General features: G+C 50.7%; 1 protein-coding gene and 1 non-coding gene across 4 annotated transcripts in view; both read right to left on the reverse strand.

Annotated features, from left to right (window-relative positions):
• Positions 1 to 6,947: 6,947 nt before the first annotated feature.
• Positions 6,948 to 25,849, reverse strand: part of ATP2B4 (ATPase plasma membrane Ca2+ transporting 4) — a 99,828-nt gene continuing 80,926 nt past the window's right edge. For 2 of the 3 annotated variants that reach the window (XM_020284344.2, XM_020284343.2), the window contains 4 exons: positions 25,271 to 25,482; positions 24,166 to 24,273; positions 20,926 to 21,102; positions 6,948 to 11,550 (listed from right to left, as the gene is read on the reverse strand). In XM_020284344.2, the coding sequence (XP_020139933.2) occupies positions 11,236 to 11,550; positions 20,926 to 21,102; positions 24,166 to 24,273; positions 25,271 to 25,482 (812 nt within the window). In that variant the 3' untranslated portion in view covers positions 6,948 to 11,235. Of the gene's footprint in view, positions 11,551 to 17,196; positions 17,375 to 20,925; positions 21,103 to 24,165; positions 24,274 to 25,270; positions 25,483 to 25,849 lie in introns of all 3 variants that reach the window. The other variant, XM_020284347.2, reaches the window with a different exon arrangement.
• LOC142864014 (U6 spliceosomal RNA) lies at positions 21,280 to 21,387 on the reverse strand. Its single transcript, XR_012914612.1, has one exon. It is a non-coding gene; the product is annotated as a U6 spliceosomal RNA (small nuclear RNA).

Here is a 25,849-nt window from a genome sequence, read left to right on the forward strand (position 1 = left end):
AACATCCGTCTCAATTCTCTGCTCCCTGCCCCTACTCCACCCGAGACACTCGAGAAGAGTGAGGAGCATTTGGAAGTGACAGCGGTGACCAGGCCAGGGGAAGCTCTGTTCCCTGCTCAGGCGGAGCCCTGGTGGAGGAGGGGCTGGCGTTGCTGGCAGGTGAGACGGCCCCTTCCTTAAGTCTGGAGCCCGCGAGCAGAGCTGGCCTCTGAGCCCTCGGTCCTTCTGGGGTTCTGTGCGTGTCAGCCTCTGCAATGTCCCTTGAGACCTCCCAGCTGGGGAGCCGCAGAGCGGAGGGGGCCGTGGGTTGTGTCTGGATGAGCTAACACCTGTTCACAGCCCCGAGTCTTCCCTCGGCCCCAGAGCCGTGGGCCAGCCGGCGTCCCCTCCTCCCAGACACAGACCCTGACCCCAGGCCCCTGGCAGGAGGACGGTGACTCAGCAGAGCGAGCGGGCTGGGTGGTCACATCGGGAATTAGGCGGGGGCACAGCGTGTCTCAGTGCAGGTGGGGGAGGCAGAGGGCCTGCCTGACAACGGGAGTGGGGTGTCAGAACACGGAAGACACAAGTCAAGGTGAGGGTTTTCGTGTGTCCTGGTGTGAGTAGAATATTTCGGTCACTAACCAAGGTGATATTTCATTCACCGGGGTGTCCTGAACAGGCCAGGGAGGCAAGCAATATATACCTTCATGTAGTTATTTTTTCTTTGAACAAACATTTGCTTTTTGCTTTTTCTTTTTTTGAGACAGAGTCTCACTCTGTTGCCCAGGCTAGAGTGAGTGCCGTGGCGTCAGCCTAGCTCACAGCAACCTCAAACTCCTGGGCTCAAGCAATCCTCCTGCCTCAGCCTCCCGAGTAGCTGGGACTACAGGCATGAGCCACCATGCCCGGCTAATATTTTATATATATTTTTAGTTGGCCAATTAATTTATTTCTGTTTTTAGTAGAGACGGGGTCTCACTCTTGCTCAGGCTGGTTTTGAATTCCTGACCTTGAGCGATCCTCCTGCCTCGGCCTCCCAGAGTGATAGGATTACAGGTGTGAGCCGCCTCGCCCGGCCATGCTTTTTGCTCTTTTGTGTGTCATAGGACAACAGCATGACAGTGGGTCTTGCATCTACCTGTACCCCTTAATAGTAGGCCAGGCCCACATGCGGCATGTGTGCTAGCTAACGCTGCATTGTCCTTCCATTTTTTCCCTAGATTGCAGCCACACAGTAGCCAACAGGAGCCCATTAAACTATCAGATAGGTCATTGCAGGCCTTGGTTAAAAAAATCCTCCAGTGAATTCCCCCAGTGAATTCCCTTTCATGAAAAAGACAGCCTTACCATGGCCTCCAAGTTAGTTACTCAGTTCCAACCCCTGGCATCCTTGCATGTCCTCAAATTAAGATCTCCTGCCTCAGGGCCTTTGCACTTGCTGTGCCCTTCCTCCAGCTCTCTTCAGATAAATGTCTCTTTATCAGGGAAGCCCTCCCTGACCACTCTATACCCACATCCGGTGCTCCCTCCCCCCCTTACCCCACCTTACTTTTCTCCCTTTCTTGTCATTTGACACGCTACATAAATATTTACTTGTTTACTTTGTCTCTCCTCCACGAGACTGAATTTGGAGAGGCCAGGGACTGTGTTTTGTTTACCCAGAGCCTATAACAGTGCCTGGCACAATAAATACTTGTTGAGTGAATGAGTGGACCAGTACCCAAGGGGAGGCGATGAGACCACAGAAGGTGCCTGAGAGAGCCCTTTCACAGGCCTTGGTGAGTGCACGCTAGGTCAGGGCTGGATTTGATTTAGAAGAGAAAAGACACATATTTCTTTTTTTTTTTTTTTTTTTTGAGACAGAGTCTCGCTTTGTTGCCCAGGCTAGAGTGAGTGCCGTGGCGTCAGCCTCGCTCACAGCAACCTCAAACTCCTGGGCTCAAGCGATCCTCCTGCCTCAGCCTCCCGAGTAGCTGGGACTACAGGCATGTGCCACCGTGCCTGGCTAATTTTTTTCTATATGTATTAGTTGGCCAATTAATTTCTTTCTATTTATAGTAGAGACAGGGTCTCGCTCTTGCTCAGGCTGGTTTCGAACTCCTGATCTCGAGCAATCCGCCTGCCTCGGCCTCCCAGAGTGCTAGGATTGCAGGCCTGAGCCACCTCGCCCGGCTGACACATATTTCTTGTGCTTTGAAGGACGTGGAGCCGTCTGTCTCTGCTGCAGGTCCTGCCTGTGCCTGTCTGGGTATGAATCAGAGTTCAGCGTGCAGACGAGAATGCCACCTTGCAGGAGAGGAGAGACAGCGACGAGAGAGAAATTCCACGTAGACGTTCTCCAGCAGTTATTGACAGCAGTTAGACCTAAGAGCAGGCGTGCAAAGGGTGTCGGGGTTGGAAACATCCTTAGGCCACACAACAAACTTGCAGCAGGGTCCGGATTCCCAATCCAGGCCCTTCCCACCACACCTCGGATGAGACATCATGCTTCTTCTCGTCTCTCATTTTATGCCGTTCCACTGGGTTAGATCTCTGGGTCCCCCCCCAAGCTACTGCTCTTTCTACAGCAAACTCCAAAGCAGGAGATGATTATTCCACTGCAGAATCAGCCAGACGACAGCCTCGGCAGGCCGGACGACAGTCACGAGGCTTCGCTGTGTTTGTGTATACGTTGGTAATTATAATGGGAGATAATTGGGACAGGATCCAAATTAGGCTCGCTTGTGTATTTAGACACACGACTCAACGTTGTATTGCCACCCAGCGTTGGATCATTTCAGCACTGATTATTTGATTTGTTAATTAGAATCATAGTGTTTCAGAGCTGGCAGTGATCTTAGCTTTTTTTTTAAGCTACAGTTGATCTGGAAGCCAAAACCATTTTTTTTTTTTAAATGTGCCACTTTTGTTGAACACCTGTGGGCCCCGGATCATCTCTAAGGAGTAACTTTCTGATCTCCAAAATATAATTTGGAAATCATCCATGTAGTTCAGTGGGCTCCTTGCCAAGATGGAAAATCAAGCCAGTCAAGAAGTAGAATTGGGGTCAGGGCACGTGTGTTTCCTGCCTCCGGATCTGCCATGCATCAGAATCTTTTTTTTTGAGATAATGTCTCCCTCTGTTGCCTGGGCAAGTGCATTGGCGCCGCCTAGCTCACAGCAACCTCAAACTCCTGGGCTCAAGCGTTCCTCCTGCCTCAGCCTCCTGAGTAGCTGGGACTATAGGTGTGCATGACCACGCCCGGCTAATTTTTTTTATTTTTAGTAGGGATGGGGTCTCACTCTTGCTCAGGCTGGTCTTGAGCTGCCTGAGCTCAAGCGACCCTCCTGCCTCTGCCTCCCAGAGTGCCAGGATTACAGGTGTGAGCAACAGTGCCCGGCCCACACATCAGAATCTTATTCCATCTCTCTCGTTTTGTTGTTTTAGCTCCTTCACCAAAGAGTGAACAGAAAAACATCCAAACCCCTTCCCTTTCCTACCTGGGCAGCAGCAGCTCAGTACAAAGGCTTGGCAGGAAAGATGCAGGAATTCTTGACTCAAGTAAGGATGCATCTGTTCCCCTTTTCCGCAGGATTGTAGGCCATCTCCAGTTCCCAGCCCTTCCCTCTCCAGCCTCATTCCTTCTTTCAAACAGGGTTTTCATATATACTTGGTTTAAATAGGCTTAAGACATGAAGACCTGGAGTTAAGCACAAATCAAAGTCTTTCAATGTAGTAGTTCAAGAAAGCTTATTTTTACAGGTTGGGTGCAGTGGCTCACACCTGTAATCCTAGCACTCTGGGAGGCTGAGGCGGGAGGATCGCTCAAAGTCAGGAGTTTGAAACCAGCTTGAGCAAGAGCGAGACCCCATCTCTACTATAAATAGAAAGAAATTAATTGGCCAACTAAAAATATATAGAAAAAATTAGCGGGGCATGGTGGCGCATGCCTGTAGTCCCAGCTACTCCGGGAGGCTGAGGCAGGAGGATCGCTTGAGCCCAGGAGTTTGAGGTTGCTGTGAGCTAGGCTGACGCCACAGCACTCACTCTAGCCTGGACAACAAAGTGAGACTCTGTCTCAAAAAAAAAAAAAAAAAAAGAAAGAAAAGGCTCGGTTATGACTGGTTCCACGCAGGACACAGGCAAGCCCGGAACACACAAGCTGCTGCCTTTCAAGCTGAGAGCTTTCCGGTCCATAAATCCCGCAGGTTATTATTGCCTCTCCTGGTTTAGGTTCACGGTGCAGGCAACCGGACGTCAATGACACCACACAGAGACAGTGACATGTGTACGTGTTTTATTTACAACAGAGTTTGAAAATCATTTGTTGGTGAAGGACAGGCCATTGTCATCGTCCTTCCTGCTTGCCGTGACAAGAATGCCACGTCCTAACAGACCCAGGTCGAGGGCTAGTGACAACCTCACTGGTACCCAGTTAGTCATCTTCTTTGGATTGGCCACAGAGTACACCAGGGAGTCTCCCGGTCACATGTCTCCTTGGGAGGGAACCAGGCAGGCTTGGTAGACAGCTTCCAACCAGCCCAGCGACCACAGGGAGAGCATGTATGGAAGCCGAGAAGGGGAGACTCACGAAACATTACAAAAGGTCAAGAACAAAGCAATTACCCTTCTCCGGAACCGGGGGCAGGAAAAAGATGGAAGAAAAGAGCACGCTCCTTTCCATGCAGGGACCTGGGCCCACGGAACTGAGCTGGCCCTTCCATCCCATGGAGCCCGTGTCTTAGGATATAGTGGTCTCTGCCAGAGTGATGCTTCAGGGGTCCGCTCCTCACCATCCCTGACCACACACTGGGGTTAGGAGGTGTGGATCGCGAAGATCCTCTGTTTGGCCTAGCACGGAGGGGCAGAATCAGGGCCCAGAAAAAAAATAGTGGAGGTAAGAGAGGAAACATGGGGCCAAGCTTCAGAAAGAACTCTACAGGTGTGTGTATGTGATGCAACCTTTTTAGCCAAGGGTATTTAGGAGGGAATTTATAAAGGAAAAAAAAAAGACTTTAGTTCTGTTTTTTTTTTGAGACAGAGTCTCACTCTGTTGCCTGGGCTAGAGTGCCGTGGGGTTAGCCTAGCTCACAGCAACCTCCAACTCCTGAGCTCAAGCGATCCTCCTGCCTCAGCCTCCCCAGTAGCTGGGACTACAGGCATGCGCCACCATGCCCAGGTAATTTTATATATATATATAATACATATATTATATGTATTTAGTTGTCTGGCTAATTTCCCTCTCTTTTTTTTTGAGACAGAATCTCACTTTGTTGTCCAGGCTAGAGTGAGTGCCGTGGCGTCAGCCTAGCTCACAGCAACCTCAAACTCCTGGGCTCAAGCAATCCTCCTGCCTCAGCCTCCCGAGTAGCTGGGACTACAGGCATGCACCGCCATGCCCGGCTAATTTTTTCTATATATATTAGTTGGCCAATTAATTTCTTTCTATTTATAGTAGAGATGGGGTCTCGCTCTTGCTCAGGCTGGTTTCGAACTCCTGACCTCGAGCAATCCGCCCGCCTCGGCCTCCCAGAGAGCTAGGATTACAGGCGTGAGCCACCGCGCCCGGCCAAATTTCCCTCTATTTTTTAGTAGAGACAGGGTCTCGCGCTCTTGCTCAGGCTGGTCTCGAACTCCCGAGCTCAAATGATCCGCCCGCCTTGGCCTCCCAGAGTGCTAGGATTACAGTCATGAGCCACCACACCTGGCCTTTAGTTCTGTTTTGTGACACTTCTGGACTCAAGGGATCCTCCCACCTCGGCCTCCCCAGTAGCTGGGACTACAGGTGCACACCACCCAGCCCAGCCCTAATTTTAAGTGGGTCATGTGTTCCTATGTGTGAGCATGAGTGAACTGGGACAGGCAAGAAAAGTGGGGATAAGGCCTCAGATCACAGAGGTCTTTTTTGACCAAGGCTGCTTACTCCTTCAGAAGCAGCCTGTGCAAACGGCCAGGAGAGTCTGGGCTGTTCTTCAACATCATACCTTTCCCCAAGGAGCTTGGGAGAGTGGACAAGGCCCGTTCCTCTCTGTGATGTTTTGAAAGAGAAGAGGAGGCCGGGCGCGGTGGCTCACGCCTGTAATCCTAGCACACTGGGAGGCTGAGGCGGGAGGATTACTTGAGGTCAGGAGTTCGAGACCAGCCTGAGCAAGATGGAGACCTCGTCTCTACTAAAAATAGAAAGAAATGAGTGGGACGACTAAAAATATATAGAACAAATTAGCCGGGCATGGTGGCTCATGCCTGTAGTCCCAGCTACTCGGGAGGCTGAGGCAGGAGGATCGCTTGAGCTCAGGAGTTTGAGGTTGCTGTGAGCGAGGCTGACGCCACGGCACTCACTCTAGCCTGGGCAACAGAGTGAGAATCTGTCTCAAAAAAAAAAAAAAACCAAAAAAGAAAAAATAAATAAAAGAGAGGAGGGGACTTGGTTGTGCACCTGGATGAGGCCTGTAGGAGGAAGGCGGTGTCTGAGCTGTGAAAGCTTGGAAAAGGAAGCTGTTCTGATCTGAAACTGGGGCCTAATATCAGTCACGTGAGAGATTCCACGAATGGAACAATTAAAAAACAGCCACAGGGAGGGGAGTGGGATAGTGGAGAACCCCAGAGGGAAAGGCAGCTAATATAAGGGGAATTGATTTTCCCAAAAGGCATTTCATTAAAAAAAATTTTTTTTAAATGATAACAATAAAAAAAACAAAGAAAAAAGAAAGGACTGCCAAGACTGCCTCTTTCTTATGCTCCCCAAAGCCCCAGGTGCCGAGCTGTGGTCCTGACCGGGGTGGGCAGAGCAAAGCTTGCAAGTACAAGGGGACGAGCGGGGCGGCCGGGCGGCGGGCCGGGAGGGCGGCGGGCCGGGCGCAGGGCCGCCTGACTTCTGCACTTGCTCAGCTCAGTGCTCGGCACGGCCGTGGCGTTTCCCTTCTCGGTTTCAGCAGCCAGCCAGTGGCATCGCCCGCACGTGGAGACGCATTGAGGACAGCACAGGTACAAGTGGGCATGGGCTTTTATTCTCAGTGCACGGCAGTATTGGTTTCTGCTCATCAGCAAAAAGCTTTATTGGTTCCAAAAAAGTATCCCTTTTAAAACTCCCATTATTCTTCCTGTCTCAGTGAAACAACACATCTGAATTTTCAGATTTGCCAGTTTATACCATTTTTTCCCAAGAACCATATAAATACATGCAAAACATTGTACATAGAGCTTAAATAATATCAGAATGCAAATACAGATCTGGGTGCACTGTTAAGCTGAATTGCAAATTATGGCAACACACACTGGGGTACACATTGCTTTGATATCACCATTTGTTTGTTTATCTCATGCAGACCACCATAGTCAATCTTTTGTTTTGTTTGTTTTTTCCTTTTTTGTACAAAAAATACCAGTGCTTGTTATACTAGTTACTGAAAAGAAGAAACTCAAAATTCCTATCTGCATGCTGATTTGAAAAGAACAACGTGGATAGATTTGTTGGCACATATATATGGCATATTCACATATGGCATATATACATACGGGGAGAAAACACGGGCCAGTTCCATCACGGGGAGCTAATCTCCCTCCGTCTCTCCTAATCAAGAGGAAAGGGAACAGCAGGCCTAACAGCAGGGTAAGGAAGGCAAAAGGACTGGCACTGAGCTCAGGGGAAGGGTGTCTGGTCTATTCTGAGGAAGAGGCTAGAATGGCTTAAGAATAGCAAGCATTTTAAGTGCCCACCCTCATCCGTGCAGCGGGGTGGTCCCTAGATAGGAAAGGTGAGGGAGTGTGCATATTGTGAAGGTGCCCCGGGCTGCTTTAATTGTAAGGCAAGGGACGCAGGAAAGAGAGGAAGGGATGCACTTAGAGGTTTCTCGGCACACGCGAGTTTTCGGCAGTGAGGTAATCCCTTAGATTTGACTGTGCAAACGCTCCCCTCTGGAGCTCGAGGGAAAGAAGAAACTCGAACCCGAAAGAATCCACACGTGTCCAGAGGGGTGTCTAGGTGATCTCTCTCTTAACGCCTTTAGGGACAGGAGAGTCATTTCAGAGGACAGAAGACACCCATGGGAAGGACCTAGCCCCAAGACAGCCACCCAGGACTAGAACCAGCCGCTGTTTTATCCATGTAGAGTTCTGTCCCTTATGTCATATAGCGCACAAAACCTTTCTAGTGGAGAGAAGGAGTCTCAAATCACATCCTTGCCAAAAAAAAAAACAAAACCTCACTAATGGAAAATTCCAGGAGGAACAGGAGGTGAAAACCATAAAAATGCAAACTCCAATTTAGAGTAGCCTTGCGGACCAGGAGATGGTAATAATGTCCTTGGTACCACTCTGCCAGCTATTCTCCAAGAAACACAAAGCCAGCCGAGGCCCTGATCCTAATCACTAGTTAGGGAGGAGCCTGGCACTCTATCTCCACGTCGGGGGCGGGGCGCAGGGGTGCAGGGCGCAGGGGTGCAGGGCCATTCCCTGGCAGCTGTGTCCCTCTTGCTGGGTGTTTTCCTGACTATCCACAATGTACTATCCGTTTTCCTAGGTTTGTCAAGAGAGGAATTCTAGGATGATATGTTCTTCTTCTCCCCATCAGACCCTTTTCAAATCCAAAGCACCATTTTGGGGAAAAGCATTATTAACTTATGCCGTATTTTACTCACTGCCAGTTGGATCACTGAAACCGAATAGAAAAAAACTTATATAAAAAAACATATGCACATAAACACTTGAACTTACTCAATTCCATGTCAACAAAATTTATATTAAAAAAGTCTAGAAACCAATAATTTTTTTTTTCCCTAAGTATAAAGATGGCTGTTTGGAGAAAGAAGTATGGTGTATTGGTTTTAAAACCAGTTACAAATACACTAAGTCACCTGTCATGCCAGACAGCTGGTTATGCATTCCCTTCCATGGGGTTACATGACGGCACTTTGTTTTAAATCCTTTAAACAAAATACATATGGCTGACTCGAAAATATCAGTTTCTGATCTAAAAGAAAACTATATATCTTTGCATATATTTCTATATTTTCTCTCCTACTATGGGAAACTAGAACACACACACACACACATAAAAAGAACTGTTGACTTTAAAAAAAGTACACACGAGCCCTCAAGAGTAACCTGTCAGGCACCATGAGAGTCTTTTGGGAACGGGAATGGTAAAATAGCCTGCAAAGCTTGTTATTGGCTTGCCTTTGAAAATGATCTGAGGTAATAAAAGATTCGATAGAATTAAATCTTCCTATGTAGTTAATGAATATGAATGTCAACACCTAATGCCTTGGGTGAGCTATTTTTTTCCCTCCCCCCCCCCTTGAGTATTTAAGACAGAGAAAAAAAAAACTGCTTTACAAAAGCCCAGTGGAATCTGCTTCCCTATTCCCTACAATGCTGGACTGTGCAGTAGAGGGGTGGGGGGGTTGGGCCCTTACAGTCCTGTCTTGGACAGCTCAGGTGACGGGAGGGAGGGAGGAGGGATCCACTGGAAAAGGCTGAGTGGATCAGGCCACCCTCCTCACACGTGGGAGTCTGGCAGTTCAGAGGAGCCTCCAGCCCCTCTCCTGACTCCCGTCTCTCCAGAAAGAGGGGTGCGGGCTCCACTTACCTCGCGGGCCGCGGGAGGCAGGGTCACGGGCCAGCCCCCGCACAGAGGAACCTAAGTCGACATCAGCGGGGATAAAAACGGAACTCCCGCACGCACGTGTGGCTCCACCTCGTTAAGGAACACTTAAAAAAAAAAAATCTCCTAGCGAAGTCCCCGACTCCTGAGAGGCGGACAGGAAGGGGCTGCTTTGGGCAGTGTTCAGGGAAGAAGGCACAGGGCTTCACTGGGCGGCGGCCGGGGCACGTGGCGAAAGAGGGGCTTGCAAGGGGGGCTTTTCAGTGGGGCATTTTGCTCCTTTAAGTCGGCAAAATGTCACGGGGTGCCTCCCGCTTTGGATGCATGTTTTCAAAATCGGAATATGTGAGAAAGGCTGGGACCTTCTCAGAGCCGGGGTAAGTCGTGGGGCGTAGCAAAGAGTAGAACTGGAAACTAAAGAGGATGCTGAAGCTGGTACCCAGGCACCTAAGCTCACGGTTCCTGGTCCCCGCAGGAAGGGTTTTTTCAGATCATGCCGGAATGGCTCTTCAATACTCAATACTCTTCAATACAAGGCTTTTCAGTACTCATTCCCCAAACAATCATGGTCTGCCCTGGAAGAGCCTTGGCAGATGGCTTTGAAAGCAGTGGTTACCCCAAGCAGGACTCACTACGGTCTGCTCTGATGGTCTGTCTTGTCCTAGGCCTGCCATTCTTCTGGTCCTCAACATCCAAGTCCAGCAAGGAGGCAGGGTCGCACCCAACTCATTCTCTTGCCGTGACTTTAGGAATTGGAGAAAGCTCGAGCCTGTGGTAACACTATACACCACGCATTGCGACCTTCCCGGGCCAGGCTGACCTCCCTGGCACTTGACAACACACACGCTAATAAGCTGGCAGTTTCAAAGCAGAAGGTAACCTGGCCATAACAGGGAAACATCCTTACCTGCTCTTAATTGCTTCAAAAGGACCCTTTTAGCAAAGAAAGCTGTCTGATTCCAGAACTAAATTGAGGGTTCTTTTGGGGCCAGAAGGGAGAATGGTCAAATTTACTCAATTCACCCATGTCCTTTCCATGTTCTTCATTGTTAAAACATTAAAAAAGAAAAAAAAGTGAAGGAAAGGAAGCCAAGGATCACAAAAGACCAAAAGAATCTCAGGGAGGTTTGGCTGGAAGGGCAGAAAGAGCCAAAGGCCTTTATGTGTAAGTGTTCAAAATGGGGAAAATTGTCGTAAAAACAATCACACTACTGGATGATTTTATACAATCCCTCCCTACTTCAGCCCATTTCATTTGGGGATTTTTGTCTCCCTCTGAACCCTCAACTTAGCTTATAAACAGCACAGACTAATAGGATAAAATCCGGAAATCCAGACATGGTGACGAGTATATGAACAAAGGGGAAGAGTTTAGGCTGGGGCGATGCCAATAGGATTGTTGTCATTTCTTTAAAAATAACAGCTGATATACCCATGAAGTAGATTCTACCATTACCTGCCTGGGGTTTGACTGGGTCCTGCTACAAACCCCAACTCAAGCTTAACCTGAAATCCTTGTAGGTCTGTGCTCTTGCCTCTTCACGGTCAGCTGGGGTTCACACACACGTGGGAGCAGCTGACATGACAATGAAAAGGTCCATCACCACCTTATAGATGGGATTAATGAAAAAAGAAATAGAGAAAGCAGGGATGGGAGTCAGAGAGTGACAGTTCAAACTGATGTCTCCAGGCTGTGTAGAGGGCTGTCCGAGCGGGAGGCAACAATTTGCACTTGATTGCGATCCACCGCATTGTTGTTTCTGTTGGCATTGACAGTGACCTCACCATCCAACAGGGGCACACTAGTCCCAGATGTAGAAACTGCGTCAAGATCATTCTCCTCTTGCTCATCCAGGAGTGGTGTTCGTGGCAACTCCTCGTCTATGGCGAATTCAGGTTGGATCATGAAGTTGTGGATGGAGTTATGGCTCGTGGGTTTCTGAATGCTTTCGTGGAGGGAACTATGGAATGCTCTGACCACCTTGATCTATACCAGGGGAAGGAAAAGGAGGATGAGAAAATAGGGAGGTGAGAACTGGCCAGCAGAACAAGGAACTGGTGGTTTGAGGAGAGAAACAAAACCCAAACTATAAAATGCTCAACAACCCAAACCAAACATGTTAAGAAGAGATCATGGGGCACTAGACACATCCATGGCTCAAATGTCAAGCACTGGGGTAGGGTGGGGTGAGTGATGGCAAACAACTAGGATGCTTCAAAAACCAAAGCAAAGTTAGCATTCCCAAACAATCCACTCTTCAGATGAAACAGAAAACAAGAAATCTCATTAGTTCTTTCAGATGGAGGGCAAGGACATTGGAACTAGGACATTGTGCAAATTAATAGCCAAACTGAAAAGATGTTTCCGACATGTGTATTTCTGTGTTGAGGCCAAACATTTCGTGAACGTGGAATGGAGAAATTACTCATTGAAGTTCAGTTATCTGTTTAAAGCCCTCAGAGGGCCAGCATATACCAATCTGCACTCAGCACACATCAGGTGACATGTGACCACGAGCACGGTGCAGCCAGGCAGACAAGCCAGTCTTCATTTGTGTCAGCAGCATGCAGGGAAGCAAAACTCTCCAATTGAACAACATGCCCCTTCAGTCAGGAGACGTGCATGTACTGACATCACACACATGCCACTGTGCTCCCTCCCCCGAAAGGACACAGAACTCCACTCCTTCGGTCCCTCTCCGAGAGGACGTGGACAACACACAGGTGTCGAAATACGCCTTCCTCCTGCCTACCGAGGGGAGACCCAGTTCCCATCACTCAAAAGCATGTCCCTGTCTCTGACGCATACAAACTGTGCCCAGTCATGCCACTTTCTCCAGCTGTTTCCAAATTGCGAAGAGGAGCGTGATCTCACGTGCATAAGGGAAAGGAAGGGACCAAAGAGAGAAACCCAATTCGGGGGGCAGTGCTGCCAACAGGTGGCCTTTCTGATGGGGCGGAGGAGGAGGAGGATGGAGGAAAGGAAACCATCTGCAGTCTTACTGGGAAGAGGGAAATGCATTGCCCTGTGTCAAAGTCTTTGTTTTACTGCACACAAAAGAAGGGATTCAGTCAACTCAGGGTCAAGAGGAAAAAAACTGATAATAATTGATGCCCGTGAACAGCCTTTGCTTAGCCATGGCACTGGCTCTTTTGGTGGCTCTGCAGAGAGACTACAGGTCTCTCTGAGGTGTGGCTTAGAACCTGGGTGGGTAGAACCGCTGTAGGAAGAGAGGGCTGGATCTCCGAGGGCGGAGAGAGAGGCCAGGGGAAAGGTACATGGCTGCAGGACAGTGTTCGTTGTTGGGAGGTGGCTGATTTAGTCTTGTCCAAAAATCCTTCCCACAGAAAAGAAATGGCAGCAATGCAGGAGAAATTGTGGAGGTGGGAGGGAGGGAGGGAGGCGTGGCGAATGTTGGGGTAGGGCACCCCTTTCATTCCTCTGCTGTTTAAGGAAAAAATATGTCCCTGGAGAAGAGGCGAGAAGGCAGAGACAGCAGAGCGTGCGAAGAAAGAGCAGCCAAATAAATGGGTTGGGTTGCCTGTCCCGGGCTTCCTGCCACTGCATGGAACCTTCAAAAGGACAATGCGAAGGAGGCTCACCATCGTCCTGCCGGTCCCTCTGCTCTGGAGGAGGTGTGTCTCTGCTGGCTAGGGCTCTCCTTATCTTGCCTCACTGCCCCACGGCCTGCAGGCCCAGCCAGGACTGAGGGTGCCCAGAGTTTAGAAGGCGAAGAACTCCTTGCCACTCAACAGTATCCTCTCAACACCTCAGCTGAGAAGAGTCAAGGAGCCTGGGCACACGCTCACCACGCTGAACAGAAAGTGAGCACCCTCTTTTCCACCCTTCTGTGACTCCTGTCTGACTGCCTGACGTGTGAATTTTACCTGTCTTGTGGCCTTCGCTCCAGATCTAGGTGGGATCAGATGGAATGGAGGTTCCACCTGGTCTTCAGGAGGTCCCAAGTTTTCATTGGTCTACAGCCAATCTTAAAGCAAGGCAAGGTGGCCTAAGTGACCCTAAACCTAACGCCTCCTCCATGGGCCCTGGTATAGATACCGGTACTGGCCAAGGGTTGGGTCCAAAGCCATCCCACCCATCAAAGGCACTTTTCCTCTGCTCTTGGGGTCTCAGAATTTCTAATGAGTACCAGAGGAGAGCAGGTATTTTAACCCCCAGTTCATCATCTTTAGTATCAGTGATTTTCAAACTTCCTGCTTCTATTCAATGGAATGCTTTATTGCAACTATTAATATTATATATGAAGTACATTATAGAGAATACATTTTTAATGACTGGGGTTGGAGTGAGGGGTCTGGAGCCCTAGCTACTGGCTTTTCCTCTCACCTGTTGGGGTGACCAATAATACTGTTACATACAGAGAAACAAGGAGGGGGATAAAAGTGAATTAGGGATGGAAACAATAGGGAAAGCTTTGGGGGTGCAAGGAACAGTCATCCGGCTAGACTGCAGGACTTCTGGAATCTAAAGGGAAACCAGCCACCTGCAAGGGAAGCTCAAGCGAGGTGGGGCCAGAGAGCTAGGGAGCACTTCCTGGCCTGGGGGTGGAGAGAAGGGGGAGGAAGTGGAGCGCATGGGCCCTGCTAGAATGCCCCTCCTGGGCGCCAGCACCGGCCTCACGTGTGCTGATGAACAACCACACGACGTCACCACCAACCCACTCCGGGGCTGGCATCTCCCCTTTCTGGGAGCTTGGTGACTGGTGCATGGACACCGCAGGGCTGGGGAAGCAGGAGAGGGGAAAACTCAGAGCGCTCTCCACTCAGCTAAGCAGCCTTCCCTCCCTGGTCAGCACTTCGCAAAGCCTCTGAGAAATGTCTCTTCCGGGGCCCCTGTTCTGCAGGCGAAAGTGGCTGACGGAAGGGCCACTCTTTTCATGACTCTGGAGCTCCAGGCAGGCTGGACCTTCGATTAGGTGTGAGTGCTAGAGGCTGCTGCCTGCAGCTCAGGGAGCGGGCAGGTGAAGACTGCGTGTCCCCGGCTGGAATTCGGTAGTTTTCTGCCCTCTTTTCAGGGCAGGAGGGAAGAGAAGGATTAGGGCCTTCCTATACAGGGGACTCTTAGAGAGCTAGCTCATGCTGAACAAAGAGCAGAATTCATTTGGAGATCTGCAGTGGGAAAGAGGGTTTTAAAATGCATGACTGTAACTGCTAGGGCCTCCAACTGAGAAGGCACAGCTGGAGAAAGAGCAGGTGTGGCCCGTCTCTCCCCATCCATCCAGCCCTCGAGGGTTGCTGCACACCCTCCACTGGCTCCCCTGCAAGAGCCCAGTGGGCTCGGTCTTCTGCTTGGTCTCTTTCCACTGTGAAACCACCGGGACACCTGACATGAACCCTTCCTACCAGAGAGGGATGATTTAAAAAGAACAGAAGCTAGTTAGAATGGGATGGCAAAATGAGAAGAAAAAAGGAATTTATTTTATTTTACTTTTTTTAGGCTGGTCAAGTGAAGCAATGGGAGTGGAAAAGGCACAAAGGAATCTGTAACTGATTGTGATCAATTAGTTGTATTTTTTTGTTTGTTTGTTTGTTTGATACAGAGTGCCATGGCATCAGCCTAGCTCACAACAACTTCAAACTCCTGGGCTCCAGTGATCCTCCTGTCTCAGCCTCCCGGGTAACTGGGCTACAGGCGCTTGCCATCACACCCGGCTCATTTTTTATTTCTATTTTTAGTTGCCCAGCTAATTTTTCTATTTTTTGGGTAGAGACAGGGCCTCGCTCTTGCTCAGGCTGGTCTCCAACTCCTGACCGCAAGGGATCCTCCTGCCTTGGCCTCCCAGAGTGCTGGGATTACAGGTGCGAGCCACCATGCCCGGCCCAATTCGTTGTAAACACCACTGCACTTGGACCAGCCAGAAAAAAGGAATTAAGACAGGAACACAGAGGGGATCTAGAAAGACCGGAGCGAGAGAGGCTCTTGGATATATTTGTAGGGCAAGATTTATTTAGTTCTTTCTTAGCCGGCTTTGGGCCTGATGAAATAGCACGCATCTATACCAAGCCCACCCCCCACACCTCACATCAGAACACTTAACACTTGGCTAAAAAGACAGAATAAACCTAAGTCAGGTCAACCCATACAGTTCACAATCAAGGGAACCACAGACAATGCGACTGCCCTGTCTTCATCCCGGCCCCAGGGTTGAGGGTTGAAGCTGGGGCCGGGGAGGAAGGAATCGACTGACCGCTCAGGTACCTGGAGCCCGCAATACTCTTAACATGGAGAAACCCCTCTCCTAGCAAATACCTTAACAGCACCACCAGCAAAGAGCTGGCCGCTTTCTCTCTCCTGTCTGGGTCCCATTTGGGGAAGCTCAAATGACCAGGACGGGAAGGCATAAGCCTAAGGATCCAACTATCTACCGATGGGAACACCAGATCTTAGGTTGAGAGTTGACAGCCTTCCAGCTGAAAGGCTGGCTGAGAAAGGGATTCCTTAAAAAAAGGCGTTTCTCTTAGGAAACTTCTAAAAAAGGAGATCTAGTAAATGAAGGAAAAAGTAAGTTATTTCAACCCTTTAATATATTTCTCCTACTCTGATGTGAATTAATCGATTCTTAAACCAGACTGTGGTGGGGCGCCCCCACATGGCTCACGCCTGTAATACTAGCACTCTGGGAGGCTGAGGTGGGAAGATCGCTCGAGGTCGGGAGTTCAAGGCCAGCCTGAGCAAGACCAAGACCCCGGTGTCTCTACTAAAAAGAGAAAAATTAGCTGGGCGTGGTGGTGTGTGCCTGTAGTCCCAGCTACTTAGGAGGCTGAGGCAGGAGGATTGCTTGAGCCCAGGAGTTTGAGGTTGCTGTGAACTAAGCTGACGCCACGGCACTCTAGCCCGGGCAATGGGGTGAGACTCTTGTCTCAAAAAACAAACAAACAAACAAAAAAAACTCCCCCCAAAACACAACAAATCAGACCATGGCTTAAGGTCCCTGAAAAGCATAATAATGAGGATGTTCAGCCCTATACGCTTGAACTGAACTGCCGTCTTTTCTTCACATCCAGCTACAACTTTTACACTAATACTGCCAGCCAACAACACAGTGGTAGCCAAAAGGACTATTACCATCGACCAAGTTCAATATTGGCTCCATTATGACAGGTCCACTGGTAAAAAAGCCACAGGCACATAAGCTCCCTTCATTCCTTTCGTCAGGAGATTCCAAACTCGCCCCCATGTAAAGAGAGTCCCTGGGTATCCCCCCAGTCTAACCTCAACCTAAGCTTGGGAGGTGGATTTTAGACTCAAAGGAGCAGAAGAGGAGAGGAACCACAATACACCCAAACAAAGCAAAAAGCAAACAAACAAACAAGGCAAAGCAAAACAAAACAGAACTTAAGGAAAAAGAGGAACAAGAAATGCAGAAGAACAATTGGAAAACAGAATTATTGTCTTTAAAATGGTTAAGGTTTAATAGCTTTTCTACATTAAAAAAATAAAAGGGTACATTGCCTGGTTTTAGAGTGGGATTTTTGTCTTTTCTTCCCTTAGGTCAAAAGATCAAAGGGAAAAACCAATAGGGAAAGATAACCATGGTTGGTTAAAGTGGATGCCGCGTGCTCTCTTGTGGTCATTTTAGCAAATCATGCATCGTAATAGACTATCACTCACTGCCCAAAGTAGGAGATGAAGCAGCAGCAGCAACAGTGGTGCTGGGGGATTTGACGGGTACAACTGCTGCATAGGATGAGCTAGGAACAAGTTTTACATCATGGTGTTGACCCAAGTTCTGTCGCCTTAGGATTCCCTGAAAAGAGCCTCCAGTCTGGAATGTGTTAATTACGTCCATCTGCAAAGAATCAGAGAGTGAGATAGCTTTGCTCCGCAGTCAGAGAGAGGCTGCATAGATAGAGGCAGGGAGGGTCTGGGAAGGCTCGGGAAGGGGGGTGGACGTAGCTGGGAAGAGGGGACCGGAGATAGAAAGCAAGAGAGAGATTCCCTCACGCACAGGGCAATGGTGAGGAGAAGGAGGGGGAAAGGTTAATAGCACATCACACTTCATTTAGGGAACAATTTGCCGTGGAGTCCCAGCACCCAGCCAGAATCCAGTTTTCTCTTCCCCTTTAACCTACGGTGGGTGTTTTAAGGTGTATAGGTGTCCAAGAACATTTAGCATTTAAAAGGACTTCCCTCCCACCCCATCACTCCTAACAGCCAGACAGCGACTAGCAGCTTATTCATGGTTTTGACCTGTACTCTTAGAAACAATGTGTACAATTTAGGATACTGAAGGCAAAGTACATATCACTGAATTTCAAGGCTCAGGAACCTCTAAGCCAACTAAACTGGCTACCTAATTTTTGTAGATTTCCCAGGAAAACACCTCATGATTAAAGAAACAAACAGGGCCCGTGCAGTGGCCTGTGCATAGGTGGCCGTGAAGGAAAGGCACCCGGACCATGAGCTGCTGGGCTCATCCTCTCCTGGGCATTTCTCTGAGATACCCTTTCCCTTGGCCGGAGGGGACAGGGCGCTTGAGAACGGAGCTCAAGACTCTGGCGGCCAGGCCCGTTAGAGAGCGTGCTGCTGGCTACGTCAACGCACTGGAGATCCTGAACAGAAAACTCAGCAATTAGGCCGAGGGAGGAGAAGGAAGAGTTTTTGGTTGTTGGAGGCGGTGGGAGCAGCTGCCTAACGCCAAGGCTCGGTCTAGCAGGAATGGAGGGAAGGTGCTGATTCCATCAGTCCGACTCCCATGTCCCCGGAAGATGGGAAAGCAGGCCCCTTGGGAGCGAGACGCCTGCTCTTACGCGTGGGGCTTCCCGAGAAGCCATGAAATGTTTAGGGTTAATTTCTGGAGCCAGGTCAAAGTTTGAGCTAAAAGGCCACCCCTTCCTCTCACATCACACAGTTTTCGGTTCCAGGGAACCAAGGAGTCTGAACGTGCAGGGGGGAAGGGTCTACGGTTGGGAGGGTCCCAGCTCCAGCCAAGAAGGGGCCGTAGAAGACTCATCCTTTACTGCTCACTACGGTTACAAGGTCCCAACATCCATAATGAACTTAGATCCCAGCTTGACCTTCCCGTGATCCTAGCCTTTAAGCTCCCTAAACTGCTTTATAGTGCTTTTAGCTCCCCAAAACCCAAGGGGAAAAGAGACGGGAAGAACCGTCTAGAACCAGGGAAAGGGGAAATCCCGCCCAGAACTGGACGGCAGGGTGGCACCGCCTCCCGCTCCTGAGCCAGGCAAAGAGACTGACAGCAAGGATCAGCACTGCGAGGGCAGGGGGTGTTGTCGGAGCCGGCTCAGGCTGGAGCGCTGGCGCCGCAAGGGCCTCGGGTACCGGGGTGCGCGTGAGCGCAGTCAGCCTCCTCTGCTTACAGAGTCAGGCGCACACTGGAACCATAGGAATTTGGTCACGGGGCGTCTTCACCAGATCTCCTTTGGTGCTTAGGTTTGGGCTTTAGTGCTGTCCTGGCCCAACTGCCTCATGCCCCAACGGGGAAAGTTACGACCCTAGAGCTATGTAGGCAGCGAAACCAACAGGGAGGTGCACGGACAAAGGGTGGGGCAGTTGGCAGTGGAGGGGAAGGAAACCCCATCAATCTCAGCCCTACAGGACAGAAGACTGGCAAGGAGTAAGGAGGTTCTGGAATGAGGGGGATCCTGGCTAGGAAAAAAAATTACATAGTAGCAGAGGAGGCAGGTGTGATCCTGAAGGGAAGAAAAGCAAAGACAGGTTATTTTGAAAAGAGCAGACCCAGAGGGAAGCGCTGGGGGCTTTAGAGACGGGAGCCGAAGGCACCAAGTTCTATGGGCACTGGATGGACTCGGCAGCCAGGAGGAGGGGGTGGGCAGGGGCTGGGCGTGGAACTCTGGGTGCCACGAGGCACTGTGTGCAGGTCCTGCTGGCATTTTCCTTTCTGGGAGGAGGAACTCGAGAGAGGGCGAAGGAACCCCAGTGTTCCCCTACCTAGCCCTTCTTTTCCACCGGCTGTCCTGCCCCTGGGAGATGAATTCCCACTAGGGATGCAGTTTAGCAGATTAATTTCGTCTATCTTCCCATGCACTAAGGAGGTGGGGTTGCCTGGGGAACTTTCTAAACTATTTGCAAGGCCAAATTTAGAGTAAAACTATTTTGGGGATCTCCAGCCCATCAACAGAGAGAAATAAATAGGCTTGTTCTCTGGAGACTCCCCCTGAGATCTTGGAATTTATAGTTTGTTGACATGGGGAATCTGAGGAGCAAAATGATAAAGGCATGTGGGGTGAGAGCAGGGAAAGACAGAATTATCAATGCCTAGATCAGCCCATTCACTCAGGAGAAGATAGTTACAACTGATGCATGGAAAGTGAAAAAAACAAAAACAAAAAGATTGGCCGGGCATGGTGGCTCTTGCCTGTCATCCTAGCACTCAGAGGCTGAGTCGGGAGGATCGCTCAAGGTCAGGAGTCCGAAACCAGCCTGAGCAAGAGCGAGACCCCGTCTCTACTAAAAATAGAAAGAAATTAATTGGCCAACTAAAAACATATAGAAAAAATTATCCAGGCACGGTGGCGCATGCCTGTAGTCCCAGCTACTCAGGAGGCTAAGGCAGGAGGATCGCTTGAGCCCAGGAGTTTGAGGTTGCTGTGAGCTAGGCTGACGCCACGGCACTGTAGCCTGGGCAACAGAGTAAGACTCTGTCTCAAAACAAAATAAAAAAACCCAAAAAGTTACTGCAGGGCTGTAGGCAGGGGACTTAAGAGCAGCAGCATCTATCCCATTTCAGAAATTGCAAGAAGAGAAAAGGTTTGAAGGAATTATAGCTACTTCCTGGTCAGGAAGCAAGTCTGAATCCTGCAAAAGATACTCGGGCCTCGAGACACCGTTATTTATAGAGACTAAACCATCAGATTCCCCAGGATGGCCTTAAGCTTTGGGTGGGGAAGGGAAAAGGTGGTGAATTTTTTTTGCAAAGATCCCCCCCAGATAACGTCTATTCCCATAAGGGCAGCCTGAGGACTTTTCGTTTGGTGTCTGCCGGGGATGTGGGCGTGGAGATGCCGCCTAACGCCTTCCTTCTGAAGAGCAGGGAAAGGAACCGAACATTCACTTTCCACTGTGGGGGCCGGTCTATCGCAAGACCCCTTAGCTAGGAAGCTCGCCCACCTGGACAGAGGGCGGGAGGCCGGGCTGAGGGGCCAACGCGAGGCTGAGGGGCTGTGCTACAGTGTTCCCTGGCCTCGCTTCTCTGACTGCCCTCCCCTCGGAGATGCACCTTGGTGCCCTGAAGCTAGGGAGCCAGGGCCGCCCATTCCTTTAGTCGTGAACCTTCGGAAGGGGAGGGAGGCTGGCCGCCAAGAACTGCTGCCCTCAGGACACTGCCCCAGCGGGGAGGACAGGCCTCTACCAGAGTACCTGGGTCTGGATGCGGTTCAGGCCTCGGAACCAGAGGATCTGGCCTCGGCGCAGCTCCATCTCCCCGTGGTCGATCTCGTCCAGGCCCTCGGCTTCCTTGGTGATCTCCTCTTTGTTGGTGCCGTGCCCAGCCTCCTTCAGGAACTTCAGGGACTTGGTAGGTATCGCGGAGATGACCTGGGAGGAGGTGCATTTATTTTAAATTTATTTATTATTATTTTATTTTAGCATATTATGGGGGTCCAAGTGTTAAGGTTACTTTTATTGCCCATGCCCCCCTCCCCCCTCGAGTAAGAGCTTCGAGCATGCCCATCCCCCAAACGTTGCACATCCTACTCGTTGTGGTTGTATATGAAAAATATGGAACGCTTCACGAATTTGCGTGTCATCCTCGTGCAGGGGCCATGCTAATCTTCTCTGTATCGTTCCAAATTTTAGTATATGTGCTGCCGAAGCGAGCACATGGGAGGAGGTGCATTGAAGGGGGAGAAGCCAGCGCCAGGTGAGAAGTCACCGTGGCCGGTGACTCTTTGCCCTGGCCAGCGGGAGAAGGGTTCTCCGAGTGCCACCAGCTGCCAGGCTCTCAGGAGGGTTCTCCGTACTTACGGACACACAAAAGAGGGCTTGTGTTCTAGTAATCCACCAGCCACCTGCCTAGTTATATACGTCATTTTCCTCTTTCTGTCTCCCTTCTTCTTTTCCATTTTGCTACCTGTCTTTTATGGGAAACATAACTATAATGCATGGTACGAGGTAGGAAAAGACAGAGACCAGGAGCTGGGGGACAACAAGCCTGGGGAGAAGATGGTCACACTGCACATGTAGGGTGAGGGGTAGAGGGGGTGCTGGAAGCGAGTGACTCCCTTCTTTTTTATTTAATTTTTTTTTTTTTTTTGAGACAGAGTCTCACTCTGTTGCTCGGGCTAGAGTGCCGTGGCCTCAGCCTAGCTCACAGCAACCTCAAACTCCTGGGCTCAAGCAATCCTCCTGCCTCAGCCTCCCGAGTAGCTGGGACTACAGGCATGCGTCACCATGCCCGGCTAATTTTTTCTATATATTTTTAGTTGGCCAATTAACTTCTTTGTATTTTTAGTAGAGACGGGGTCTCGCTCTTTCTCAGGCTGGTTTTGAACTCCTGACCTTGAGTGATCCGCCCGCCTCGGCCTCCCAGAGTGCTGGGATTATAGGCGTGAGCCACAGCGCCCGGCCGAGTGACTCCCTTCTTAGTTACCACAAACAATGTAATGCCTGTGTTATAAAAATATAGTGGGACGATACTATTAATAAAAGTTTTCTTGGGCTTGGGGTGAAGAAGTGCTTGAGACAAGCCATGGAGGAAGGGACACATGAGTATTTCTTTTTTTTTTTTTTTTGAGACAGATTCTCACTCTGTCACCCCAGCTGGAGTGCAGTGTCATCATAGCTCACTGCAACCTCAAACTCCTGGGCTCAAGGGCTCCTCCTGCTTCAGATTGCAGAATAGCTGGGACTACAGCCACAAGCTGGTATGCCCAGCTAAATTTTCTACTTTTGTAGAGACAGGGTCTCGCTCTTGCCCAGGCTGGTCTCGAACTCCTGACCACAAGCCATCTTCCCACCTTGGTCCCCCAAAGTGCTGGGATTGCAGGCATGAGGCATAGCGCCCAGCCAACACACGAGCATTATCAGAAGGCATGGAGCAGCAGGTTGGGGTTGAAATTCAAAATAAATCCTTGAGCTCAGAACCTGTCGGTTTTCCTTCACAAACGGGACGAGGAGTAGGCAGGGCTGAGACGGGAAAGGAGGCCGGCACGGGCAGTCCAGCATGGAGCCCGGCGTTTTGAGATGGGAAGAATGTCAAAGCTCTGCTTCCGGATGTCGGAAGGAGCTGCTGCAGCACAGAAGGCAGCCTGTGATCAGCATCGAGGCCACGTGGCCACGTGCGACAGCAGACCCAGAAGAGAGTTCCCAACAAGAGGTGCAGCAGCCAAGCTTCACCCACGCACAAAGCCGCTTTAGGGAGCCACTGGTAAATAAACTGCAGCAAACAGAACCGGGTGGAGGGAATCGGGTTAGCAATTTACCAGGGGGCATGTGGGAGGTGTGAAGAAACAACCAGTAGGTCTGGGGGGAAGGCCTGCAGCTCCAGAAAGGGCTCTTTGGGGCCAGGTGGGGCAAAGCCTCCGTTACCCAGGGGGCCGGGCACTCAGGGATTATCCGCAGAGATCTGGGCTCTTGCAGAGAGAAGTACAGCCCAGGCCAGCGCTGAGGATGAGCGGGAGTGAGAAGTGGTATTAGGGAAGGAGTGAAACTCGGACCACACCTGATGCTATTATATATACAGTACTCATAGCTACATTTATTGAATACTTGCAAGGTACCAGATAGACACTGTTCTAAGTCTTGGCAGGCGTCCTCAAACTACGGCCCGCGGGCCACACATGGGCCGCCTAGCACATTTATCCGGCCCTCCGGGTGTTTTTGCCACCGCTGCCTGTCCTGCTTAGCAGCCGACTCCACCTGGGCCCACAGTGCACTCTCTCCAGCGGTCTGAGGGACAGTGAACTGGCCCCCTGTTTAAAAAGTTTGAGGACCCCTGCTTTAGCGTGCAGTAACCAATTTGCTGATTGATAGCAATTAACAACGACCCCGTTATCCTAAATTGAGGACACGGAAGCACAGAGAAGTTAAGTAACTGGCCCGAGGGGACTCAGCTTGTAAAACGGAGAGCCAGATTCAAACCCATGCAGTCATTCCCCAGAGCCCGTGCTCGGACCCGTGTGCTCCACCGCTTCCCGCCAGATCTCGCGAGCCTGAACTCATCTCAGGTGAGAGTCAGGCATTCCACGCACAGAGAGCCACGGCGAGAAACAGAGGAGGCTGGGGAGCCCTGAACGCGTGCACGCAGCAGCCCACGGACAGGCTGCTGCTGCCGCATTGGAATAAGGACTTGTGCTTTTGTAAACTCTTCTACTTCTATTTTCTTTTTTAGCAGAATTCCTTTGAAAAGTTCCACCCGTCCCAGAGAAGCCATGGGAATTGCCTGCCCCCAGGCACAGTTAGAGAAGAAATCAGAAACCACTGAAGTGGTGGGCGCTGGTCCTGCCGCCGCAGGGTGCTGGGCTGGGGGAGAGGAGAGGACGGAGGGCGGAGGGCGGGGCGTCACCACAGCTGCTGGTTCCGCGTCCTGCAGAGGAGGGGCCTGCAGGCTGTGCGGGGATGCAGGGGAAGGCAGGGGCGGGCGGGCGTGCAGGCACTCACCTGGCCCCACAGGAGTTCTCCAATCCCGATGAAGAGACACCACAGCCACTGGGCCAGGCTGAGCTTTGTACAGCTGAAGGGTTTACCCCCAAACTCCACGATGAGAATCTAAGACAGAGAGCAGGGCAGCCTGCCATCAGGGAGGTGACCAACAGGCACTCAGTTCTCCAGCCAGGGACGCCAAAGCCACACATTCCCCCTGCCCCAGGATTCTCGGGGTGCGAGTCCTGATCTGCTTGCTGGGGAAGGGGAAAGAAGAAATCTGGAAGGAGGGGCAGATGCAAACAGCCTTTTAGAGCACTCTGATGAGACAGATGCCGTCACTATGACGATGATTAATGTAAGACGTGGGGGCGTTGGGGGACCTGGAGGCTTCTTGTGACAAAAGCCAGTGGGTGACAAAGAGAAGACACAGCGATGGAGGAGAGGCGTTGAAGGCGGGGCAGATAAGGGACACATCCCGCTGAGGGAGGGGGCAGGAGCTCGTCGGTGCTCGGAAGTTCCTGTACCCGGAGATGTGTTAGTGTACCTCTGCCCAGGGCCGGAGGGGAGGGGCTCGATCCTTGATCCTTTTACCGCCAGGGCGGCCATGCCCTTGACCCTGGTTCCCACAGGAGGAGCCCAGGTTGGGCCGTGTCCGCTACATGTGCACCATGTCACATGTCACCTGTCAATTCTCTTTCCCCGTAGTCGTGCAGCATTTTCTACCACGAGCCCCCTCAGAACCAAGGTGAAGGGACCGGGAGCCCATACTACACGCACACACGTGTTTCATGTGTGCTGGCGGGGGGCACGGAAAGGGGCTAGAAGAGAGTGACCCGTCTCTTGGCCCCTTTGTGGGACTCCTGTGTATTTAGAAGGGTAATGAAAGGGTTCTCCAAGTCCTGTTTGCAGCCCGCGTACTGCCTTGCACTGGAACACCTGGCACGCCGGGCCCGACTCCACAGCAACGCACAGATGGAAGCTGACCGGGAACCCCAGAGTGTTCAAGCCACGGCCTCGGTCCCCATTACTCCCTCCCTCCTTTTCCGGGGTGCTTAGGGAACGGTGGCTCCCAGCTTCTGGCCTTTACCGTCCCAGATCTGCTACCCCGACAGACTCTCACCTGGCTGATGAAGGTGCCCAGGACTACAGTGCAGAAGATGAGGTTGCGGTGAATGCCTGCGAAGACATTCTTCTCCCCGTGGATCTTCCGGGCGTTGATTTCATTGAAGAGCTGCATCAGCACAAAGGTGTTGAAAACAATGGTGTAGTGCTCGGTGGGCGGGGAGTGCAGCGGTGCCTTCCTGCCACTGTCAATGCCAAAGAATCTCTCACCTAGCAGGCAGAGGAGAAGCATAGGAGGGTAAGTGTGGTCTGAACTAGGAGTCAGAAAGCGCTGGTGTGGCCACACTGGGTGCTTGTGGCTGGCGTCCATTCTAACTGGTCACTATCTGAGCTATACTTGTTAGTAAATATTTTAAACATCAGGCCTGGTCTCGAACCATCGGGCCCCGTCTCTGTTTGCCACTGATGCTTGCTTTCATGCAGGGTAGCGTGGTGGTGAGGCTGTGTGTACTGGGGTCAGAGAGACACAGGTTTGCACTTTAGTGCCACTATTTACACATCATGGAACCTGAGCCTCACTTTTGTCATCTATAAAAATGTGAATAATAAGGCTGCCCCCGTGAGATTCTGAAGAGGA

The sequence above is a fragment of the Microcebus murinus genome, chromosome 23 (assembly GCF_040939455.1).
Source record: "Microcebus murinus isolate Inina chromosome 23, M.murinus_Inina_mat1.0, whole genome shotgun sequence".
In the NCBI taxonomy this organism is placed as follows: Eukaryota; Metazoa; Chordata; class Mammalia; order Primates; family Cheirogaleidae; genus Microcebus; species Microcebus murinus.